Source organism: Vulpes vulpes, chromosome 12 (genome assembly GCF_048418805.1).
Source record: "Vulpes vulpes isolate BD-2025 chromosome 12, VulVul3, whole genome shotgun sequence".
Classification (NCBI taxonomy): Eukaryota; Metazoa; Chordata; class Mammalia; order Carnivora; family Canidae; genus Vulpes; species Vulpes vulpes.
Window position 1 is genome coordinate 51,144,702 of NC_132791.1, and position 13,054 is coordinate 51,157,755.

Genomic DNA, 13,054 nt, shown 5'->3' on the forward strand with positions numbered 1-13,054 from the left:
TGCTGCCCTATGTATGTTTTTTTAAAGCCTTTTGATCCCCTTTTGCTACCTTTGTCAGGTGGCAGATTCTTTTACCAGCAGAGATGCTCCTTCTAGAGTCCAGGCCCGACCCACACAGACTGGGTATGATAGTGGGCTGGAAACATGGGAACCAGGTCTCAAGAATGCAATTGCGTGAACTCATTTTCCAACCATATACTTTCTTTATACAGATGTTTTCTTTAAAAAAGAAAAAGCCACAAGCTAGAAAAAGCAGGGATCCTATCCAAAGTATATTTTGTACATAAAATACATGAAAATAAGATTGACGAGAATAAATGGTAGACCTGGAAAAACTGTGACACGCTGAGGGGGAATATAAAGGCAATTCTCTATGCACACATACTGTTTTCTTGGTTTTTAAGAGATGTCCCTTGAAGGCAGACAAAACGGTGAATGTCCTGAGAATAAAACTCCAGCTCTGAAAGTTGCTGCCGACAAAATGGAGAAACTTGTTGTTGTGGTTGGCCTGATGGTCCACATTTTTTTTAAAACAGATGCCATGTTTTAGTAGTCTTCTCAGTGGGGTGCCAGTTTTATAGGTTTTTGCGAAGTGAAATGGGGCATTCGTTGTTTTGTTATTTCTTTTAATCTTTGGAAATGATCTCATGTGTGTGTTTCTCTTTTTTTGGACATGTCATTCGAATGTTTGATTTAAACATGTCACATTTGATATTCCTCCTCCTCCTCCTCCTCCTCCTCACCCCCATCCACATGTGCGCACACTTCGTGGACTGATTGCCCCTTGGGCTCATATGTTGGAATCGACCAGGTAGGCCAGCCCTGCCATTGGGGCATTAGTAAATGTGCCTGTGCGTGGGTCTCGGTCCAACACAGTTGATATACATTTGTTTACCTGTTATAGTTGCAAGTTGTACAGGCTGACATTGCCTCGATCGACAGTGATGCTGTCGTTCACCCGACAAACACTGACTTCTACACCGGTGGTGAAGTAGGTAATGCCTAGCCGGGTGCTGCCGAGAGTGTGTGTGTGCATGGTCAGTCGGCCGCCGCAGACAGCTTGATCCTTTGACAGCTATGCAGGGCTGCATTCATTTCACACTTCCAGCTGTCCTGACCTCCCCACGGTCTCCCATCCCTGGGCTGTGACCACGAGAAACTACAGCTAGCTGTCAGCCAGGGTGCATCATGCAGCTCCCAGATGGGCACACTTCTGGTTTGGAAACTGGTTCAGCAACATCATTTCAGCATTTGCTTCACGAGGCACAGCTTTGTTGGAGACTGGGTTCACCCATGATTTCCGCTGCACGGGGGATGCAGCCAGGTGGGCTGAGTGGCTTCCCAGACCACTTTGGTGCTGTCTGCATGGGTCTCTGCCCTGCCCCCACCCCCACCCCCACCCCCACTTTGGTGTCAGAGGCATGCTTTCTTCAAGATGGTCTTAAAGCCTCAGGGAACACACTGGGGTTCTCAGACCTTAACTGCATGAATATCACCTCATGCTGATGTGGGGCCCCCAGACTTCTCGAGACACACTCTCCTAGACCCAGAAAGCCCCTTCCTGTTCCCTGCAGCTGACATGCATCCTCATTTGGCTTGTGGCACTCACCAGCTGAGGGTGCAGTGAGGGAGAGAGAGGGCCAGGCTGGGGCTGAGCAGTGCAGCTGCAGACTTGCCACAGAGTGTCAGAGAGTGCCCTGCTTTACAAAGATGCTGTGGTGCTTATGTGAGGAAGGGGCATCCTGATGTTTTGGCGAAAAGGCACAAGGTTGGAGCTAGTTGGAAGGAGCTTAAATCCCAGCCTTGCCGTTACTGGTTATGGGGGCTGGGTAAGTTACTTAACTCCTCAGGGCCTCAGTTTTCCTACCTATGAAAGAGTGATCACGATGAGCATGATGTTCAAGTAGACAAAGCACCTTGTCTTGTGCCTGCCCCATGGTCAGTCCTTCCTGTCTGGCATCTATTATTTGTCTGGCATCTATGGTAGATGAGCTCGTCCCAAGAACAGCACGCTGGCTGTAGATTTGAATGTCACTTTCTCAAGTGGTGCCCTTTCTAGTAGGGGCAAAAGTGAAGTCATCCTGAAGGCTGAGGCTACCAGGATTTTCCTGAGCGTCCCAGACACTGGAAGTACAAAAAGTTTAGCAATCTCCGAGGCTGTCCAGTACTGTTTAGTGTCACTAGCAAAGTCTGCTGTTCGCAGTCTGCCCTAGCCACTGCTGTTTGGGCTGATTGCTCTCCTGGGCATTTTGGATCTCAGACGGGGATGAGAAAGACAAACTGGACGGGAAGTCCGGATTCGCTAAGTCTCCCAGGCCAAAATGAGAACGGGCTGTAGGCAATTAAAATAAACTCCACTTTCACAAGATTTTGGAGGAGTTTAAGAGCTCCTAAGTCAGGCAGCTTAAGAGAAAGATACTCCCTTTCTTAACCAAATGAAAGCTTGATGGGAGGGAAGTACTTATTTGGAGGAAAATAAACAGAACAGCTAAGGGCTTATCTTCCTGCCAGGAGCCACTAAGGCCTGGGGTCATCCTGCCATCCAGGATTTGGGGTGAAATGGAAACTAGCAAACTTCCAGTGCAAAACTATCTTCCCCATGCCCAAGGAGAAGAGAAAGCCCACCTTTCTTTGCTGGGGAAGGCATATGTTCATGCAACACCAGGAGGTAGAGCTAGAGGCTTTGAGATGGGAGCAGGAGCCAGTTTTGGGGTAACAGGCAAAGAACCTGCCCTTCCCAGGAGTCTCCTTGGAATCGTGACAGTGCTAATACTTACCCCTGAGATGGGCCTGCCCTCCCCGCACTTAGATGTACAGGGCAGGCACCAGTAGCCTCGGTGACATGTCAGTAATCTGGCTCTGAGAGTTTGCTTGAGGTCACGTCGCCGTTGCTCACAGACACTGTCACAGATGGACAAGAAGCTCAGCAGGGTCCAGATGGCTTGAGTGGCCTAGGAGGACCCTAAATGACTGTGTCAGAACCCAGGTCTTCCAAAGCCCACCTCCGTGCTTTTTCTCCGTGAACCAGTCCAGACTAGTACTGAACCCACTAATCTTTTATGATACCAAAACAATGACAAACCAGACTCAGACGTGGTCTCAATTGGTTCCAGCTCCCACTCTGGTATGTGAGAGGGGAAAAGAGGAAGCTAGGACATGACCACTCCATCTCCCCCATTGGGTGTGAATTCCTGAGCCCCGAGACTGCTGGAAGAAGGAATGCCAGTGCAGGAATGCTTAGCCCCATGATTAACTCTTACCCATCACAGTTCTTTCTAACAGTGAAATAGACCACAGGCTTAGCCTGACGTTTGTCCAAGCCTAAATTCTCGCTCAGGCTGTTTTGAACACTGATACTTATGCCTGCTTTCTAAGCATGAAATAATGTTCTTGTTCTCATGGGAGTAACACATGTTTATGCTTGGGGGCAAAGAAGCCAATTGCTTTATGATTAACCCTGAAGTGAAGCCTAAAATGCCAGAGTCTTACCTTATGAGTGTTGACAATACGGTTGAAATGGGCCTGTTTCTTGTTACAAAGTACACGTGTGTCTACATGAACATGTGCATACATATGTGTGTGTAGGGGTCCAGTCCTGATGGGGGTGATTGCCTGCAACCTAGGGTTCAGTTTTTAAGTTCGGGAAATGCATTGAGTGTATTTTAACGTGCAAATTTTCACTTCTAATTAAAGCAAGATTTAATTATAAGTAAGAATTTTAAAGTAAACACTCTTCCTAAGATAAAACACCTTTAATTATAAATCAGCCCATTTTCTTAATACTGTAGACTTGAGAGAGGAGTTGGTAGTACCAGTACAATACTGATTTTCTTTTATCTTCCAAATTTCTTAGTGCCCCCTCCCCTGCCCCCCAGGCGTATGTACAATAGAGAACTCAGCCCTAAGATAGCTCTGAGTAGAGCAGCTATGCTTCCCTGCCTCAGGCCTGAGAACAGGTCAGGAGGCAAGGCGTGGTGGGCGGTAGTGTTTGGGACCCTGCAGGTTCAGACTCAAGATCCATTTTTCTCAGTTGCATGCTATTTTGAGTGAGCCTGTAATTGGGCCTCACTCCTCCGGGTTGTATCCTCCAAGTGTGCACTCCCTGCAAGATGGAGGTGCCCGTGAGGCCTGACCCTGCTCCCTGATGCCCACTCCAGCCACCTCCCTGATGCTGGTCTTTGTCAGAAATGTACTACAGCTGTCCCAGCGGTTAGAAGTCTCTGGAGTGGAGGTCTTTTCTCTCCTGACTCCTCTGCCATGTAAAGCACCTGTGGCTGCTTTCTGAGACAGGTAAAGGCATGAAGGTGGTCTCGGCTAATGAGGGATGCTGGACCCCACCCCTAGCATCCCACGCTAATCTCTCCCCAAAAGCCCGGCCTTCACTTAGAGCTCTGCAGGGGTGACGGCCTGCTGGTGAGGTTTGTTCACGCACCCCAAACTCCCTGCAGCGGGCTGGCACACAGGTCAGGGCCTGCCGTTACCGAGGTGCTGATTTGTGACTGTGCCCCCACCATGCGCTCCTCTTCCTCCTCCTCAATACTTCCTGGGGTTAGTGCACACCTCCTCAGACCTTGTCCCGGAAGGGTGACTCCAAAGAGAATTTGGGCTGGCGCACTCTGATGTGCCCTGACACATACTACCAGGTGCTAAGTGCAATGTAGAATATTCCAAGATAAATGGTGAATCTTAAGGGGAGTATTTTATCCTCTTGTGAGGAAAAGTACTTTAAAATGTGCAAAACTGATGAATCAGAGCTTAAGGAAGACTGAGACCCCATTCTGGCCAAACCTAAGAGGATGATGTTTTCACTCGGTTTGAGCGCTGCTTGCTGTGCCACATGAGGCACTGAGTCAGCAGATGTCAGAGGGCTTGGTAAGGTCGTGTGGGCCCTCGGCTTTCATAGCAGGAACGGAATACTGAGTGAGATTGCTAATTCCAAAAAAGGTGTGCTGCCTACCTCACTGGATTTAATCTTGAAGATCTGGCCCTGAACAGTTCAATCACCTTCCTTTCACATGGTACAAGGTCGCCTTTAAGCTCTGCTTCTGAGGTTGCCTTCCTTTACCTAAAGTGATTCTCAGTCATTAGTGTGATGAAGGAAATACTGTCTGAAGCCATTTTTTTGTTTTTATTTTTTTTATTTTTTTGTTTTTATTTTTTTTATTTTTTTGTATTCACATATGATGGCAAAGCTGCAAAATAGGAACGAAGCACACTAATAGTGCTGGTCCAGAGGTGGCCAAATGTGAATGCTTTCTTCTGGGCCTGCTGTCAGGGGGAAACCTGGCTCCCTGATGGGAGCATGGTATCCTTCCCCCAAAGCCTCCTTATTTGGGGGTTCTCCCCAGAGACAGAGAAGAACATCTAGGGGAAGCATGAGCTCAGAAGCCAACACCATCTGGTTTCTCAGGGCAACAAATAACATGCAGAAAGGCATGCTTGCAATGAATAGGCATGTCCCATGTCCCTCACATCTCTGGCATACCCAGGATTACCCCGAGCCACTCCCAAAAGTGAGACAGAAGAGACGGCTCAGTGGTAATTGGCCACTGGTGGGTCCTTTGTAAATACCACTTTTTACAATTTAACCAAAGCTTGGTTCCTGTTTTGCAGCCGTATGGAAATTTAGTTGGTCAGATCATTTGAAGTATGTAATCACCTGACATGCTAAGTGTCTGTGTGTGCCCCAAGACACAAGAAGGGCAATCTGACCTCACCCTGTCCTTGTCTAGGAAACACGCTGGAGAAGAAAGGTGGCAAGGAGTTTGTGGAGGCTGTTCTGGAACTCCGAAAAAAGAACGGGCCCTTGGAAGTAGCTGGAGGTGAGCTGGGGAAGCACCCTGCTTATCTGGGTGTGGTTTGTGCAGCATCAGGAGAACCAGGTTCTGAGACCTCTTGGGATTCAGAGGTGCAGGTCATGCAAACCTGTCTCCCTAGCTGGAGCCCCAGGGACTCCTGTCAGCTTTACAACTTGGACTTGCCACATGCAAGCTGTCGGCGGGAAGCCTAAGGGTTGTGAAAACCGCCTTTCCAATTTTTTTCTTTATTGCTCAAAATAGCTTTTAAATGTTTGATGTCTAGACCTCTAATTTTAAGGAATTACAGCAGCCCACTTTGGCAAAGCTAAGAGCCGAGAATTGTCGATAGTGATACTGAGCCATCTGTGGAAGTGCTGGGGAGAAATGCAAATTAATCATTTTCATTCAGCCATCTGTGTTTTCCATGGGAAAAATAAAAATAGACATTTTTCATTTGCCCATCACACCTTTCCTGATACCAGGGGTAAGAAAATGACTTGGAACCTGGTATAGGGAGAAGGATTGCAAAGAGCTGAAGGTAGATCCTTCTTTCTGCTGCTGGCCTGGATTTTGAAATCTGAGGTGGTCAGTAGGATGTGCAGGACAGATGGCCTCCTCCAGGGCCTGGATGTCTAGTGGGGTGAGGCCCGGTTCATTCCACCAGCTGTGTGAGGACAAGCCAAACTTGTCCTTGCTTGGGGCCCCAGCTTCTCTTCATGCTTGATGGTCCCCACTACCCATTCTTTTTTCTTTTTTTAATATTTTATTTATTCATGAGAGATAGAGAGAGAGGCAGAGACATAGGCAGAGGGAGAAGTGGGCTCCACACAAGGAACCTGATGTGGGACTCAATTCCAGGATCCCAGGATCATGCCCTGAGCTGAAGGCAAATGCTCAACCACTGAGCCACCTGGGTGCCCCCGCCCCCAATGCCCATTCTCTCTTGTAGATCCTATTTTTAAAATGAATATTAACTACAGGTGTCAACAGTTACTATGTGACTGCTACACAATTCCTCTCAGAGGGCACATCAGTGACCCTCTTTCCCCAATCATCCTTTGCTAGGCACAGAGCCTGGGGTGGAGAGTAGGGTAGCATTCCCTCTGCTGATCTGTGCCTTTGATCTCTGCCCTGCCCAACCCCGTAGCCAAGCTTGGCTACGAAGGGGTATCAGGGCAAGTTATGTTTCCAAGCCCTTCTAGGCATTTCCACCAAAGTCCCATATGGAACAAGGTAGGACCCTTGTGTCATTAACTACCCAGCCAGGGGCTCCTGGCCTTTCCTCAGTTCCTTCCTGGCACCTCTCTGTGCCAGCCCAGAGGTCCTTCCTTTGGGGTGACCCCCAGATGGAGATGTGACAAGAGGCACACTGGTGCTGCCATGTTCCAAACTCAGCTGGTGACACTGAGCCATGGCTGAGGCAGACTCATGACAGTTAGCATGGCTCAAGACCTGTGCACCTGTTTTCATAATATATTTCATTCTTGATATTAAGATCTGTTTCACAAGATTGTTTTAAAATATTTTTAAACATGCAAAGGTAGTAACATAGCCCTGCTGCACTGTGCGCAGGTGTATGATCCCTGTTGGGGTGGTTCTTTCCCGTCCTTTCCCACGCATCGTTGAGCAGTGACTTCTCCTGAGGACAGACCAGTGTGTAAACCCCGCAATCTCCCATTGCCTGCGGGTCAGCCCTTCTGCCCAATCAGTATCTGCTATGGTCAAAACCTACTTTGAAGCCCTCCCCCTGAGGGCGGTTCTTCACCAAACCACAGTGGTGGTATGGAGACCTCAGTGTGGTCTTTTACAGAAATAGAGCACACAGCCCTCCCCAGACCCAGTGACCCGGAACCGCCGGCTTTGCGGTGCATCTTTGAGGAAGGGAGTTGTAGAACATGTTCTGGAAGACCCTGAGTTGACCTGTTACCCTTGCCCCGGGGGATGGAGGGATGGTGGTAGGAAGGCAGCACACCTGAGGCAGCGTGGGCATGTGTAGCTGGACCAAGCAGCTCTTCAAGACCAGAAATAAGCGTATTGTGGAAGAACGGTTTATTTCTGTCTATGCTAAGGGGGATCAGTGAGGGAGAAGAGGAGCTGCCAGCCTTGTTGCTTCAAGGTTCATTAAATGGAGATAATTAGGAACTATCTGTTCCTCAAGTACACCCCTCAAGTACACTCCACTGGAGAAATGGGGCTTGGAGATCCCAAAAGGTAAATCTGAGGGTGCAAAGGGTCTGCCTCCAGGAGGATAAAGAGGGGGATCCCTATAATCGTGGCTAAAGTTCCTGTCAGTGACGTGTCCTCATGCCAGCTCTCCAAGTGCTGGGTCTTGGCCCGGTGTTTCCCCTGAGAAGACTAGCCATGGAGCAACAATTTGCACTTGGAGCTGACCTCAGAAGCACAACCAGCAGGCAGGTGCAAGATACAGGGGGAGCCCAGGAGATGTGCTACAGCTGGAGGGGTCTGCATTGGGCATCTGGGGCCCTGTGCCTTGCAGAGGGACAGAACTCACTATTCCTGTCTCGTCCCCTCCAGCTGCTGTCAGTGCAGGTCATGGCCTGCCTGCCAAGTTTGTGATCCACTGTAACAGTCCGGTGTGGGGTGCAGACAAGTGTGAGGAACTTCTGGAAAAGACGGTGAAGAACTGCTTGGCCCTGGCAGATGACAAGAAGCTCAAGTCCATCGCGTTTCCATCCATTGGCAGTGGAAGGTAAGTGCACACGGCCTGTGGTGTCATTAGTGGATGTGCTCAGTGGCATATTGAGCCCATTGTCGTGGAGGTCTGGAGGTTGCTTCCAACCCCCTTGCTTTAGTCAGAAGACCCAAAGCCAGAGATAAGGAATAATACAAACACAAATGTCCGAAAGTGACCTCGGGGTGTACTAGGACCATCAGAGATACTGGCTTAGATAGTGAGACACAGGTGTGGGGTGAGTGGGGAGGATAGGGGAGGTATGAATGCGGGGATGCTTGTCACAAGAGGCCCCCCCCCCCCCGAACCCCAGCATTCTCTGAGCAAAGCCCTCTGCCTCTTCCCTTTGTTTTCCCAGGCATCCTTCACTTTCCCCACACCTGTGCTCTCTGCCTCTCTGTCCTGCTGTTTCACTGTGAGGGATGGGCCTGAGCAGGCACTTAAGTACCAAACAGGGCTGGGCCCAGCCCCCTCTGGGTGTATGCTCGGAGAGAGGAGAGGGCCTTGGGAGCTCCATGGCATGTGGAAGAGGCTGTGACCCACTGCCCCTCCCATCACAGGGTCCTCCCTGCTGCATACCTCCAGAAGGCTCGCAGTCTGGATTGGGCCCCGAGGTGATGGGAAACTGGCCTGCAGAGGCTGCAGTGGGGATATCTTGGGCTTGAGAACGGCCACAACCTGGGGCTCTCTGTACTGGCCGTGGCTGTACCTGGGGCATCCCATCCAGAGCACACGGCTCCTTGGGTCAATCCCTCAGGATTAGGCCGGGCTTTAGGTGACAGCACAGTGACTTTCCTTGACACCACAAGCTGCACCCAGTGAGCCTGAGGATCAATCCTCAAACCCCTTCCTTGCATTTATAGCAAGCTCCTCTTTTCAAAGCACTTCCCTTCTGAACCCAGGGGGAAAATAGAGAGTGGAGCTTGCTCTTACCGTCTTGGCCAAGCTTTGTAACTGCCTTCCTGAACGCTGCTGTCACTGAGTTTCCACACCTGCAGTCACAGAGCTGGCCCTGGGCAGGCTTCCTGTCCTATGACCCGGGGAGGGTGGGGGGTCTGCTCAAGCAGAGCTTTGACACTGCACCCAGGAGGCCTTTCCCACAGGCATGGCCACTGGGCCCCAGGGCTTTCTGTGGCCTGCAGACATTGTGTAGTGCTGCCAGGACTTACCAGAGGACTGAAAGGGGGAAGAGCTGTGGCTAGAGCCTCTATCAGCGGCAGATGCTCCCAGGCGGTGGGTGTCTCCCCTTCCCGCTCCTGTAGTTTTGAGCAGCCAAGCCATCCAGTACCGGGTCCTACTTTTGCAGTCCTCGGTGCCAGTACAGTGAGCTCTGTCCTCTGCCTTACTAGCAAAAGGCAGCTGCCACATTCCCACATATGTGTGGGAGGAGAAGAACCCTCGAGGAAAGCTCATGCCAGCACCCCTCCCTCACGCATGCCTACGCTCTCCCTGCCCTGTATGCCGAGTGCCACTTTACTGCCAAAGTGAGGGATGCCCACCCATTGGTTTGGAGTGTCATCTGTGCTTCCAGTCACTACGGTTTCACATTCTGTTCTTTTGCCAAAGGCCGATGTGGAATGTAACTTTAAAACACTATTTAAATGCCTCTTAAAAGTGAAAGGAGATAGAGCATTGGAAGCTCCTTGGTTGGCTCCTTATCCTGTCAGGACACATGGCAAAGAAGCAACCCAGCAAGCACCGCCTGGCTTACACTTTCCCCCAGAAGTAATAGGTGCCAGAGTCCATTCAAAACCATTTTGGACAAAGTGCTTGTGAACCAGAGCGTAAGTAGCCAGCTTCCTGCATCCCCCATCTCCCCTTTGGCACTGTGCTGCTGTGTGACCCCAGCTAACCAGGTTAGCCTCTCTGTCCTGCCTTATCAGTGAGCGAGGCTCTGGGGACTGCCCTTCCTCACAGATGGCTCCGAGGCTCAATTAGTGCTTCGGATGCACTTTGATCTGCTCTGATGAAAGGTGCTTCCGAAGAAAGAAGCAATAGGAGCCTTTATTGGAGGTAATAATTTCATATGGCTATTGGGAAACTTTTAATTGAAGCATAAAAGTAATTCTCTACGTTTTTCATGGAGTAAAAAGTTTTTTAAAAACAATCAATTGAAAGCTTTTAAGAGGGCAGAGTGCCAAAGGCAAGCACATGTGCACCAGCCATCATCCCCACATCTGTCAGGCAGACCTTGCCCCACAGAGCCATGTAAACAGCTGCCCTGTCTTTCATGAGTAAAGATTGGGATTACACCAGAGCCAGCCTGTAAATCACAGTGGGTTTTAGGAGGGGAAATAAAACAGCTTGTTTGTGGCATCCAGTGTCTCCGGCATAAAAGTCATGTTGGAATTAAAACAATATAAATGCAAACATGTTGGTAAAGAGCAGTGGGAACACTTTCTCTCAGCCAAGGCCCAGCATGTGGAGAATGACTGCAGCCTCACGCCCCCTCCGCTGGCCCACTGGCCCCAGGGCCAACCGTCAAGCCCCCTAAAGGTGAAACCCTGGCCTCGGGGAAACCACCTCTAGCCTCTGGATATCCTGTCCTTGGTCACTGCGGTCACGGTATTTATGGATACCTACACTCTCTCAGCTCAGTTTGACATTCAGGGACGGCCTGTCTCTGGAGGGGTGGTATAAAGGGAATAGGAAGTTTGGGGTTTTGATTAAACTCTCTTTAGATTTATGAGCTTAAAAGACCAGCCAGTTTGTGTTTTTCAAGCTACCATTTATGGGTTTTGCTTCAGTCCCATGTACTGTGCTAAACCCTCAATCTGCATTATCTCTCAACACCACCACCAGGTGAGCACTGTCATTAATTCCACTCAAAGCAAAAACAGCCCAAAAGATGAAAAGGGTTACCTTACTCAACGTGACACAGCTTGGACTGGGTAGAGCCAGAATTTGACTGGAAGTCCTTGGCATTAGTGTTGGGGAGATGAGGGCACATGGAACCTCTTCCTCCTGTCTCAATTGGTCAACAGACCCCTTTTGCCCTCCACTGGATGATCACCTCACTACCTGAGTGTACTCTATAGAAGTGGATTCTAGGGAACCTTGGAAAGGAAACTGCACCCTGGAATGCTCTGACCTGCCTAGGCCTAGCCCTCAGCCTCCCTCCACCCTGAGAATGGGCCATTGAAGAGAAATAGGATGGAACCAACCTGAAGGGGGAGGATTAGTTATTAGCCTAAAAACACCCTGGAGCAAGAGAAGAGGTCACAGTGGGCTGTGCCTATACCCTCCAGAACTGTAGCCCACTGCTCTCAGCTGGCAGCCTGGTCTTTACCTCCGAAAGGAGTGGCCTTCAGGTGGGGCAACTTGACCAAGGCAGTTTCTCCAAGCTACACAGAACATGGGAAAGTGCAATGCCCCAGGGATCCCTGGGTGGCACAGCGGTTTGGTGCCTGCCTTTGGCCCAGGGCACGATCCTGGAGACCCCGGGATCGAATCCCACGTCGGGCTCCCGGTGCATGGAGCCTGCTTCTCCCTCTGCCTGTGTCTCTGCCTCTCTCTCTCTGTGTGTGACTATCATAAAAAAAAAAAAGTGCAATGCCCCAGGAGCACAGTGTGAGAGAGACCCTTATCCTAGCAGAAACGTGACTCCCAGGAGCACAGACACTTTTCCAGTGTCACGCAGCCTTCCAAGCCATTCAGCTCTACACTCTCCCAGACTGCCAGGACCATTAGATAGGTGGACCAGTCCACCTCAGACACCAGCGTCCATCTAGAATCCACCTTTAATCCTACCCTGACTTCACAGGCAAGCTCCTGAAATCTGCCTGGCCTCCCTCCCAGGACATAGCTTCTCCCCACAGGATTCTCCAGTGTCCCCGATCAGCCTTTTTCAACACTGCTCTGGGCCCATAGTCCTATGTCCCTGTCAGAGCCAGCCCTACAGGGGAGCTCAGCGGTAATGGGGATGCCTGGTGATGCCCCATCCATTATGTGGGGGCTCATGAGCACTGGGGGAACTTCAGCGTCATCTGTGATGTGGCCTTTGTGAACCAAGAATCCCTGTCATCCAGGTGGAATGGAAAGAAACAACCAAGATGTAGTTCCCAGCTATCACTGACCAGGCTGACCCAAAAACACTAGATAAAGAAAGCCTGTGTGGTCCCTTGTACCGGTCTAGGGAAGCTGAGGCCTAGGACACTGGAGAAGGGCTGTTCAAGACAACTGGACTGACATCAGGGGAAGCTTAGACATCCCCTTAGTCTGCTCAAGGTCGAAGAGAGTGGCTGCAGGGTAACTTAAGGCACATGCTGTTCTCACAGTCCCTGTGGGGGCCCAAGTGGGAAGAGGAGGGACACGCACCTCTTGGGGACATCAGCATCCCTGGTATCAGCCTCTGTATCCATAAGGTGCCATTGTCCAGGCATGGACACTAACACTTGGAGAGGTTAATGCCCCAGCCCTAGGGCAGCTGGGATTCAACCCCAGATCCCCACTAGAACAGAAGCCTGTATCCCCATTTGCTTTACTGTGTCTTGGGAACGGTGGGTATGTGGTCTTCTCCAGAAGATGGACAAAATGCTTTCAGGGGGCAGTGGGCCCAAAGACT

At 50.2% G+C, this 13,054-nt stretch overlaps 1 protein-coding gene across 14 annotated transcripts in view; it reads left to right on the plus strand.

Moving 5' to 3' along the window:
- MACROH2A1 (macroH2A.1 histone) overlaps positions 1-13,054 on the plus strand; it is a 78,516-nt gene that overhangs the window by 60,898 nt on the left and 4,564 nt on the right. For 8 of the 14 annotated variants that reach the window (XM_072728564.1, XM_072728559.1, XM_025994871.2 and 5 more), the window contains exons 7-8: positions 5,733-5,822; positions 8,334-8,508. In XM_072728564.1, the coding sequence (XP_072584665.1) occupies positions 5,733-5,822; positions 8,334-8,508 (265 nt within the window). Of the gene's footprint in view, positions 1-904; positions 996-5,732; positions 5,823-8,333; positions 8,509-13,054 lie in introns of all 14 variants that reach the window. The other 6 variants (XM_072728567.1, XM_072728566.1, XM_072728570.1 and 3 more) reach the window with 1 other exon arrangement.